A 12,449-nucleotide genomic window follows, 5' to 3' on the forward strand; every position below is an offset into this window, starting at 1 on the left:
TTATAAATATTCCAAAACCCTCTTAATTCCATGTTTTTAAGATTGTTCATTTTGAAAAATTTTGTATTAACTTTTGTTACTCTTCTGTTTCAAATTTTTTCTTTCTCTCTACTTTCATATTCCCAAATAAAGCTTTAAAAGAAAATATGTGACATAGTTGATAACAAATTTTATTAAAAGCATAAATAAATAAATAAATAAATTTAGCAAATATATTAGTCTTTCTATAAAAAAAAATTTGCTATATTTTTATGAATATTTTAAAGATATCAATTAAAGAGTATTTCCATCTCATAAAATGCTAAATCAAATTTTATATTTTTAATATTATAAATTAATTCATTAAATACCTCTTTTATATTTATTTTTATAAATATTGTCTTTCTATCAATTGCGTGATACAACTAAAGAGAAATAATTCTCGAAAAGAAACATGTAAATTTTGTGGAATTTAATTAATAAATTTTTTAAAAGATATTGAAGCACTTGAAGGCTTTTTTTATTTATTTTTTAACGATACTTGGAATGATCTTAAATATTAGCTTCCAAACAAGTAATAATAAGAGGGAAAAAAAAACTTAAAATCAATTTTTGTATCTCATATTTTAAACAGTTAAATAAGAGAAACAAAAAGAAAATAGAGGATCATTATTTAATTTTAACTTATTATAAAATTTATTTAATTTAATTTTCTTACTTTTACCTATATAATTACTTATTGAAAAGTTAATCTAAACTGACTTTTGGGAGTAATTGTAATCAAAACTTAAGTTTTTCTATTTATATCTTTCTTGCATTTCAATTAGATTTACTTTTAAATTTTTGTAATTTTTATGGTGTCTTGAAGATTAAAAAAATATTTTATATTCTTTTATATGAAATAATCATAACCATTAATAAATAATAAAAAATAGTGATATGAAAAGATATAAACATCTTTTAATTTTTAAAATATTTGAACATTCATAGGTGTCAATTTGAGAAAGAAATAAAATCTACTTTCAAATTTATGTGCACGACATTAAATATAATTTATTTTTATCATATTATTTATAATTTTTTCAATTTTACCTTTTTTCTTATTCTATCTGGTCTTTTCCACACCAATTTAGTATGAGAAAATTGACACGGCAATAAAACTAGTAGTTTTTTTTTTTTTTTTCTCTGGTCAAAGCATAGTTATGTTATACTTAAATTGCATCCTGACATATCCAACTGGGACTCGGCAATAGGCCTTTATATCCTTTACTCAAAGTATGAAAGATTGGGCCACTAAGAAGTGGGAAAGGTGTAATAGAAAACCCAAAACGGGTCAAGGGTCCAATATCCACGTGAACCCGAAGGGACAAGTGGGGGAAGAAATTACCGGTTCAATTAGAGGTCAGTGTGGCACAAAGAAAGCAAAACACTACAACTCAGTTGCGTGGCTGATTGAAGTAAGGTAATGTGCCCCAGGTCAGGCCCGTCTAGTGAAGACGTTAGTGCACAGTGTTTGTACGTTACAATTCACACACAAACACGCCATTCTTTCCAACCCATAGAACAACACCAACCCCAAAACCCCTAAGCCATAGAATGAACACGAAAACAAGAAGCACGACCAAATAAGTAGTAGAAAAAATAACCCAAACAAAAAGGAAAAAAATGAACCCTAATGGTTGGATTTAATTATTTTTATTTTTATTTCTATATATTTATTGATATAAATATTATTTGAAAAAAATAATAATTAAGGGATTGGATTTGAAGAGGTGTGAGAAGAGGGGGCGGGTCTTAGGAAGAGCCAGTTTATGGTTAAAGGCATCATATCTTTTTTCTCGTATCGTATGGAAAACCACCAAAACCACAAGGCAGAGCCAGACGCAGAGCAAGAGGAGAGCCACCACCATAACCAAGTTTGGGGCACGTGGGAGGAACTGTTGCTAGCGTGCGCCGTGAACCGTCATGGCTTCAAGGACTGGGACACCGTCGCCATGGAGGTGCAGTCACGCACGACGCGCCTCCTCGCCACCGCGCGCCACTGCGAGCAGAAATTTCACGATCTCAACCGCCGATTCGCCGACCAATGCAACGACGACGTTCCGCCGCCGTGCCAGAACGGCGCCGCCGCCGGCGACAACTCCGATCACGTCCCCTGGCTCGACGAATTGCGGAAACTCCGCGTCGCCGAACTCCGCCGCGAGGTCCAACGCCGCGACGTTTCCATTCTGTAAATCTCTCCCTCCTTCTCTCTCTCGCTCTCGCTCGCTGTATCCGTTTCTTCTTGGAAATTTCAAATATTTTAATCTTTTTAGGTTTTAGATCTAATTTTAGGTTTTTCTTCAATTTTCTTTGTGGTTCTTGTTTTTCTTTTCAAGGTCGTTGCAGTTGGAGGTGAAGAGGTTAGAGGAAGAGAAAGCAAAAGAGAATGACGGAAAAGAAGACGAGAAACCAGATCTGGCGGTTTCCGGCGATGCGCGGCCGGAAAACGACAAAACCGGCGGAGAAGTTGAAGAGGCTGGACCGGCCAATTCTGAACCGGAGATTCGGCGGCTCGATGAGAGCACAACTAACACAGATAAGATGTTACCAACAACGGGTGACGAATCGGACCGGGAGAACCAGTCGGTTAACGAGTCTAACTCGACCGGTTCGCGGTTCGAGAAAACCGGAGAGGGGGACGCAAAGTTAGGGCCTGGACCGGTTCCGGTTCATTCCGGTCCGAAAGAACCGGATCCGGTTGGAAGAAAGGGTAAGCCGGTTGGAGAGGAATCGAATAACGGAAGCTACGATACTTTGGCTAAGGTGCCTACGTGTGAGTCGGTGCCTCCGAGTGAGGAGAGGAAAGTGGAGGAGGATGGCTCGTCCGAGTTGCACGACTCGGTGGCTCACTCGGGAGAGGGAGGGACGAGAGAGAGCAGCGAGGTGCAAAGTTCCGCGAGTTTGACGAGGAAGAGGAAGACGCGGCGGAGGAAGGAGGTTTCCGGCGGTGACCCTCAAGGGGGCGAGGTGGCGCCGGAGAACGATGAGGTGGCGATGGCGAAATCAGAGCCGTTGGTTGGGGTTTTGGAGTTGATCAAGGGACATGAACAAAGCTCATTGTTCGAGCGCCGTCTTGAAAGCCAGGTATTCCATCCAACTCCTTCTTGTGTGGGTAAAACCGGTATTTCATGCATTTTCAAAATTTTGAAAAAAAATATTTTTTTTTTCATTTAAGGGAAAATTTACTTGTTTTAATTTGTTCGAAGTTAAAAATATACATGCATGCACGTCGAAATTACATATGATATTTTAATATTTAAAATCATTAGAAAAGGAAATTGAATGATTTTTTTGAAAATAAAACTTTACAAAATTTAATTGCAAGCAAGAAGCGGATACGTTCTTAAAATCATGACTGTCCAACAAAAGGGGACCACTTTTGAAACAGATTGATTTTTTATGGGCACGAAGTTTGTGAATAAAAAGGCCGAAACGAAATAAAAAAAATGCAAGAACTTGCTGAAATAATTTTAGTAGAATAAAAGAATGAAGAATCTGTTTCGACTTCAAGGGGCCAAGTGAAGTTAGAGAGTTGATGGTATCTTACGGCTGAAAATGGTAGGTACACAACACATGGCCATGTTTCTATTGTTTCATGGCCCTTTATCTTAAAAAAGGATCAATGTCATTAATTATCTCAAAAGGTAAAATTAAAAACATTATATGTCTAAGTAATTTCGTAAATCTCATTGTATCACCCATATGGTAAGTATAAATACTATTTCTATCGGTTCTTGAAGAATGAGTGTCTCGATGTTATACACACAAAGTTATTTACCATGGAATATATGGTTTTTTTAAAACTTATTATCCGAAGCCGAAAAGGGATCAATGCAAAACAACTAATTTTACGCAATTTTCCCGTTGAGGAAAATTGGTTTGTTTTTCCCTAATTTCGGGAAACAAACTAAGAATATCATGTTTTATCTGAGCACGTGCGTTCTTGTGAGCAAGGATTGGGTGCATCTTCATGCAACGTGCTTACAAATTATTTCAGGCCGAATCATTCTAAGCCCACGAACATGGCCCGAAATAATCGAAATAACCAATATCATATTAAATTATTATTATACACTTCTTTCTTCCTCCCTTTTCTTGCGCCCATTCTCCGCGGTGGTGAATCTGGTGATGTGTTTGTTCGTTTGTCGTAATCATCCAACCGTGTTTCCTCTGAATATTAAATTTGAATACTTTTTGTTTTTGATGGTAGATTTATTCTCTTGCAAGTGTTACGGTTTTTTAACAAGTTTTTCTTTATATTTATCTTTTATTTTTAAATTTTTTTAATCATATACGTTTCTTTTGCAACCAAATATGTTTATGAATAATAAGTTATATTATAAATTTGATAAATGAACATATAAAGAAATAAATATATTTTAAATATTTATACGTCTATGAAACATGTATAGAAAAATAGGTATTAATAAAATAAATATAATAATTAATGTTTCTCAAAATAGCTGTAATATGATCGGTAATCTATTAATATCCGTAGTGTAATGTTTGGATTAGACGTGAACGTTAACGTATTGACTGTAATCTGTTAATATTTTGATTTAATAATAAAAAAAAAAAGCGGAACGGTAGTGGAATTACAAATGGGCCCTCTCTTTTTTGTGTCCTTTTCCCTCTTTTGTTCCCGTGCTCGTCCTTTCCCGTTAAAACCACAAAGGCGCAGCATTAGATGTGCACCTTCTGATATGGTAATGTTCACAGAATATTATAGCGCTAAATAAATCCCCAAGATTAAAATGTCTGAGAAAATATTTTGTATGTTTATTTTCTGTTTCGGTATAGAGTATATAAAACAGAAAATAAAAAATAAAAAATGGTTTTTCACTTTTTTTGTATAAATAAAAAAACAGAAAAGTAAATATTTTTGTCCGATCATATTGCCGATAATTTCCAAACCATCCATGATTTTGCAGGATAAAACCCTAACTATTTTAATGTTAAAATTTTAAGGATGAAAGTTTATCATATGCAAGTTCGTGCAATTATGACAATTTTGTAAACATTTGGTTTGGTCTCTTGTGGCAGCAGGAGTCAGATAGATACAAAGACATAGTGAAGCAGCACGTGGACTTGGAAACAATTCACTTAACACTCCAAAAGGGTTTGTATTCCTCATGCACTAGCGCATTTTACCGGGATCTCCTCCTCCTCTTCACCAACGCCACCGTGTTCTTCCCCCATGACTCCACCGAATCACGGGCGGCGCGGCAGCTGCACCGCCTCGTCACTGCCGAGATGAAGAACCATGGCCAAACACAATCCGACTCTATCCCTCGGAAGAACGATTCACTCCCTCCAAACGCACCACTAGCCAAACCAGACTCTCTCCTCTCCAAGCACAAAGCCTCTGCTCCTATATTGGTTTGCCGCAAACGCAGTTCAATCTCCGCCAAACCTTCCTCAGCCACCTTTGGCCAAAAGGGTGACCAACCCATCTTCAACGACAAGAAGGAAAGGACACCTTCTGATGCCAAACCACCCTTGAAACCCTCTTCTTCTGATACAGATGAAGAGGAGGTTCCCAAGGCCAAGGAAAAACCTGTCACTGGAGCGAGAAGCCTGAGGAGGAGTAACAAGAACCTCAATAATAAGAAACTCCCCTCTAACTCCACTCCAAAGACAGGGTCCTCGGCCAGCAAGCCGCCGGAGACCCCTAGACCAGAGAAGAGCAAAGCAGAGGGAGGGACAGACAAGAAGAGGAATGCTGCTGCCGATTTCTTAAAACGGATTAAGCGAAACACTTCAGTGGAAGCATCAAGGGGTGGTGGGGGCGGAAGTGGTGGAGGAAGTAGTAGCGGCAGCAGGGGTGGTGGAGGTGGCGTTAGTGCCAAAGAGCAGAAGAAAGTAGTGAATAATGGGAAGGGGGAAAAAGGGAAAGAAAGGGCTTCAAGATATAACAGTGGAGGAGGGTCAGGGGATAAAAGGAATAATAAGAATATTGAGAACAATTCTCAGTCGAAGAGGAGTGTTGGTAGACCGCCAAAGAAGGCAGCAGAGACCAATGCAGGTAGTGCAAAGCGTGGGAGGGAAAGTAGTGCAAGTGCTAGTAAGGATAAGCGACCCAAGAAACGTTCCAAGAAATGATTTCAAGTTTCATAGTTAGCTTCTCTTTTTACCCTGTATATTATTATTGTCAAAACATGTGTTTCTTTCTTCCTTCCTTTATTTTATTATACTGCTAATTTATTGATCAGCTGTAGGCTGTAGTCAGATGCCAGGTACATGTAACAGTATTTTGATTTGGGCTAAACCTTGTAACAACATTGTCCTTTTGCGGACTGCTTTTCTTGATTTTTGGTTTAACAGGAAAGCATAGTCAGTGCTTGTTCTCGTTTTGTCCACCGGCTCAGTTTCTTTTTATAACTCTCTTTTCATTTCGGCTCTTAAGTTGTTCATAATGATATTCAACACTGGGGGTTCTGGATGTTCTAAAATACTTTATTTTTTGTCTAATTTTCTACACGGAATACCAAAAAGTACATGACGTGTTAACTTTTATTTTAAATGAAGATCATTCTAAGTAAAATTCTTATGGACTTTTTGAGCATTATAGACTAAAAACAATGACAAATTAAGTTGTAGAGCAGTTGGTACACTATTTATTATAATGGGCAAATTAAATAGGGTATAAATTGCAAAGCTTACTTGGCCGAAAAAATGGGTTTTTTTTTTTTTTTTCTATTGATACACGTCCCTGAGAGTAGGGAAGTTTTTGACATTTTGGATTAATTATCTTATCTTTTTAATAAATTGTTTTATAGTTGGTATATTATATATATAATGAGCCGGTTTAAATCAATTCTAACTTAATGATTATAGACAAAGTAGTTATTTAGACAAGTGCCACGTGTAAAAAAAAATTGTTCTTAATGGATAGATTACAGTTATTCTAGTACTGTCACGTGTTAATTTTAATTAAGTGACTTTTAGTTAACAAATGACTAAGATTTTATCATGGATCTTTATGCGGTTATTATTTTATTTAGTTTAATTTATTTATTTGAATTTTAAAATTTATTTATTTTATTTAGTAAGTTATTACACTAAAGATATGTAACAAAATCTCACTTTCTTAATATCGTTAACTACTTACATGTAATTTGTTATTGTTTTTAGTTTTTAATGGTCAAAAAGTCAATTTTTGTAACACGCTTTTTGGTTTGGCCTCCAAGAGAAGGAGAAAGAAGGGAAGAAATTTTAACCAAAAAAAGATACAAAGAAAAATAAACTAATTTATTTTTTATTAAGTTATTAAAAAGATCAATTGTTAATTTAATATAAAATTTGAATCAATTGAGGAGGGATTTAAGTTTCTTCTCTTCTACAATTTTGAACTAGATATAAAATATTTATAAAAAAAATTTCTCCTCTCAAAATTTCCCTTGATTTAAATAATTTGTAAATCATTCTTTGTTTAGATGGATAATGTACATTTATTGATACCTTAGTCGGGAAAATTTTGCCCCCCTATTTTAGTCCCAAATTTATAGTATTGAATCCATAAATATTTTGCTTTAGAAACTTCAAACATTGCTGGTAACAACATAAAGAGTAATAAGTGTGCTCACTTGTATCTAGCTAATTTGCCCTTTTTGTTTCCCTATTAATGTGCTAAACATAGTTAAAGTCTGATTGATACCTTTAGGCTCTTCGTAAAAGTTAGAAACGGAGTTTTGCCAAAAAGAAAAAACTTCTTCCATTCAACTGTATTGGAAAGTTTACATAGATGAATTTCAATAATTGGATTTGCATTAGTAAGTGTACCACATTTAGTTAACTGAAATCCAAACAAGTTATTAGTTCATAAATAAAAAAAAAAAAAGGAGTTTAACAAATAAAGATATTGCAAACACATTATTGGAGATGGTAGGGTCGTCGGAGAGAGTTCCAAAGTATGTCATACTACTCGGTGGATTGGGTTGCACTTGCAAGAAGTTTTGCTGGAAAGAAGTGGAGAAACAAATTACATTTTGAGATCCTTCAACTTAGAAGGTGTACAAATTACACAAACATTTTGGAATTCTTCAACCTAGATTAATTTCAATTTTCTAAAATATTGGGATCTGTATTCATAATCCTAATCATTGAGCAGTGCTATACAGTACAAAAATGCTAAAGCAAAAATTTTACATAACACCTGTTCATGTTTACCGGTTAAGTAATTAAGTTGGGGAAAAATAGATTATTTAGCATTTTATAGAAATCATGGGTAGTTCTTTTATTTATAGTTTGTCTCGTACTTAGGAAAAAAATAGATTAGTTTAATATTTGATAAAGACTTAAGGTTTAGTCTTTTTAAAATCTAATCTAGTTTAACTTATTAACTTATTTAAATAGTAAATTTAATTTAGACTTTTTAAAATATTTAATTAATTAAATAAGTCAAGTTTTATCTTTAAAAAATTATTAAATTTGATAGAATAACTTCTTTAAGATTTAAAAAATTTATAATAATATATTAAATAATTAAATATAAAATAATATAATATTATATTAAATAATAAATTAAATTTTAAAATAAATAAAATTTTAAATTGAAACCTTAATATTTTTTGTTCCAGCTGAAAAGTACCCTTGTTAACAAATTCTATAAGAGAGAAAGTACCATTAATTTTTTTTGTATTAATATTATTTGATCTGTTTTGTATGTATAATACTAATTTACATTTATATTTGTTGTATGTATAATAATTTAATTATTTAAATTAAATGTGTAATTTAAAAATAATAAATAAGAATATATAATTTTATTACAAATATTTAAGATACAAAATTATTTTTTTATAATTTATTTAAATATAAATTTTATAAACTCTGTAGAAACGTACCTTTTTATATGTTTGATAGAATATTTATAAAGATACTTTAATAACTTAATAAAAATCTTAGTATAAATTAAACTATTAAAAAGACTAATAAATTAAATCAAACTTTTAAAAAATTATATTAAATTTAAAGTTGAAATTTATAATTATTAAATAAACCAAACTTATTTATAAAAAATCTACACTATTTTTGTTTCTAATAGTAAATTAAATCAAGTGAAACTTTTAAAGAGATCATTAAATAAAACTTTTATTTCTGATTTTTATTTTTTTGAGTAAATATTAAATTTTTTTTCTGTATATATGAGTTTTAAGTTCTTTTTGAACTCTTTTTAATAATATATGTTTTGTTTTTTAAAAAAAAAAAAGAGTAATAGGAAGATAAACACTAAGGGTATGTTAAATGCAAACAAATATCCTCTAATTCTTGTGGAAAAGAACAATAATAGCATGAGAGCAAAGAGCATTAGAGCAAGAGTTGAGGGAGATTTAGTAGTATAAGTTGTCTATGGGACAGTAGCAAAAAGACAGGGAGGAAAAAAACAAATTTAGAAAGATACATGAGTCATAACTTTCTTTGAGACATACAAGCTTTATTAGGATCCTCTAGTTCTACTAAGAACCTCTTCCAAATGCCTTTTTAAATTATTTTTAAAGACTCTTTATTGTTGAATGACAAAAATGACTTCACAGAACCTGATGATAGTGATATTATTATTACTTATGATATTGACAATTAGAAGCTTTTGTAATTTTTTTACTTTTTTTATAAAATATTTTTTACATTTATTAAATTTCATGTACAACTTATTATTACACTTTCTTATTTATTGTATTACTTTGTTTATTTTATTATTATTTGATTATTATTAATATCACTTATTTGATAGTTAAATTATGTTTAAATATTGTTTTATTAGTCTTTGTAAGTATTTTTTTTTTAATTTAGTCCCTATAAAAAATTTGTAGATAAGTCTTTAAATGAAAATTTGTTTTCAAAACAGTCTCTAACATTAAATTTCGTTATAAAATTGTTATATATTTACATTTTTTTTATTTTAATATCTATACATATATATTTTAGATTGTAGTGATGTAGTCCTTATACATAATGTAATTTGTACTTTGGTTCTGATAAAAAAATCAATTATAAGGATAAAAATATATATTTCATAGACGATTCAAAATAAAATTATATTTCATAAATCATTGCAATATTTTTAAACTTATATTTGATAGTAATAGACTATAAAAGATAGTTTAATGATTTTAAATAATATTATTATAGTTTATATGTTTATGAAGATTATTGTAAGAAGATAGTATTTGAAATTTAAGTAAAAAGTATTTTTTTATTTATTATGAAATATAACAATAAAAAATGTTAAGTGATTTTTTTTTTCATTTTAAAAAGTAGTGATAGTCTCTATTTAATAGTTTTCTATATAATTTTATTCATTTATTTTATTAGCTAAAATTTATAATTAAATTTACTCATACTTTTAAATATAATTATGGTGAGTTACTTGTTTTATGAACAAAACTTAGATGTAGTCCATTAATAAAAGTTTACCTTAATAATTAAATAATATAAGTTCAGTATTAAAGTAAAATACTAATCTCAAAGATAAATCTTTAATTTTAATTAGAAAAAAATATCAGGAGTATTTAAAGTACCGCATATAAGCTTATTCTGAATCTCTTAAATAATATTTCAAATGTATTAAGGATATAATAATAAAATATTTTTGATTAAACACTGAAACACTTAACAGTAAATTACCTATTGTAACTTGTTTTGAATTACTGTAACTTTTTTAAACTTGTTTTAACGATGAGTTTTATTTTTATTTCTATTAATTAATATTCTTTTTTATTTTATTTTAGTCCATATGCTTAACATATTTCTTTATTTATTTTGATTCATGTAGTTTAATTTTATTTTTGTTATATAAGACTAAAATGAAAATATGTTATGTATAAAGACTATAAAACAGTGTGTTATGTCTAAAGATTAAAATAAAAAAAAATTAAATACAAAATAATACCATTATACGAAAATAAATAACATGATTTATTTTAAATATTTTTTATTCAAAGGCTTATTTATAATTTTTTTATATAAAGACCAAATAAAAAAAGAGATTTCGTAAAAGGATCAAAATTATATTTAAATTATTATATAAATAAATCTAAACGATATGTGATACTAAATAATTTATATTTTAAATTATATATTTAAAATAAAATTTAAACAATTACAACAAATATACTTATCGATAAATTCACAATAAATTTATTATTATCAAAGTTTAGATATATATTTAAGTCATTATTATTAAAATTAATATTTTAAATGTTATGATAATTTAAAATTAATTGATAACAGTGCTTTCTTACATTAAAATATGACTATTTAGAATTTGTTAATAATGTAAAATAATTTTTCATTGTTAAATATCTTTTTAAATCTTTTATTTTGAGAAAGAAAAAAAAAACACTTGATTATTAAATGTTATTGTTCGATCAATCCCTTTCCTTAAAGTCAAACCCATATATGATGAAGATGCTGATACACACATTTGACAACATAATAAATTAAACAACACCCTGCTTGCCATTGGATATTATATAATTCAAATGCTGCAATCCTACACTGGTTGACGTCTTTCACAAAATAAGCGTTTCAAATTTAAAAATAAAAATATTTTATTTTTATAAAAAATAAACATCTACAAATAAAAATATTTTATAAAAAATATATATTTATTATATTAAAATTATAAAAATATAATAAATACTTTTTTAATAATATTTTATTATTATTAATTACTTATCTTTAAGTCATAGAGTTAAGGTTAATAAAACTCTTTATTAATATTTTTTATTAATATTCTAAAAGATTAATCATAAAAGAGAAACCCGTATATATTTTATGAGATTAAAAAAATGCATTTATCTTTTTTTTTTCCTGATTAATCATTCAGTAAATAGAAAAATTCTCTTCCATCAAATTCATGACCTTGATTTTCTTTTTATGAGAGAAATGTTATGAATCTTGCTAATAAATTTTATCTTCTTTTTTATAAGACATTATAATTTAGCCCCACAGATCACTATATGATTTACTTCTAAACTTTTAATTTTTTTATATATTAAAAATTTATCCTAAACCTGATAGAAATAATAATTTTGGGGTTTTATGTATAAAAAGTAATTAACAAAGAAACCAAAGTTGCTTGATTATTAAAAATACAGATATACTTAAATGAATAAAAAATTAAGAGACTAAAATTGGATATATATTTCAAATAAAAATATAATTAAACCAATAAAATAAATGTGATCTTACAATACTGTAAGACATGTTTAATGCTCAACATTAAAAGATAAAAATAAAAATAAAGATAAGGAAATCGAAATTGGAAATTAAAGCTCCTTTAAACTGGTAATTTATTTAATTTTATTGCGTTGTTTAAATAGCATCATACAGCCATAAAAGCTATTAAGCTGGTTTAAAATTATAGAGATGTCAAATCCATGTATTTTGATGAGGGTCAAAAGCCATAGACAGCATTTCACAAA

General features: G+C 29.4%; 1 protein-coding gene across 2 annotated transcripts; it reads left to right on the forward strand.

Moving 5' to 3' along the window:
* Positions 1-1,433: 1,433 nt before the first annotated feature.
* Positions 1,434-6,377, forward strand: LOC113854505 (protein mel-28). 2 transcript variants are annotated; one of them, XM_027485519.1, is made up of 3 exons: positions 1,434-2,209; positions 2,358-3,105; positions 5,065-6,373. In XM_027485519.1, the coding sequence occupies exons 1-3, from the start codon at positions 1,791-1,793 to the stop codon at positions 6,121-6,123; spliced, it is 2,226 nt and encodes a 741-aa protein (XP_027341320.1). In that variant the 5' UTR covers positions 1,434-1,790; the 3' UTR covers positions 6,124-6,373. The 2 variants fall into 2 exon arrangements, with proteins under 2 accessions (XP_027341320.1, XP_027341321.1); XM_027485520.1 differs by having other exon boundaries at positions 1,502-2,209; positions 5,068-6,377.
* Positions 6,378-12,449: the final 6,072 nt, after the last annotated feature.

Source organism: Abrus precatorius, unplaced genomic scaffold (assembly GCF_003935025.1).
Source record: "Abrus precatorius isolate BTA unplaced genomic scaffold, Abrus_2018 Scaffold11, whole genome shotgun sequence".
Taxonomy (NCBI): Eukaryota; Viridiplantae; Streptophyta; class Magnoliopsida; order Fabales; family Fabaceae; genus Abrus; species Abrus precatorius.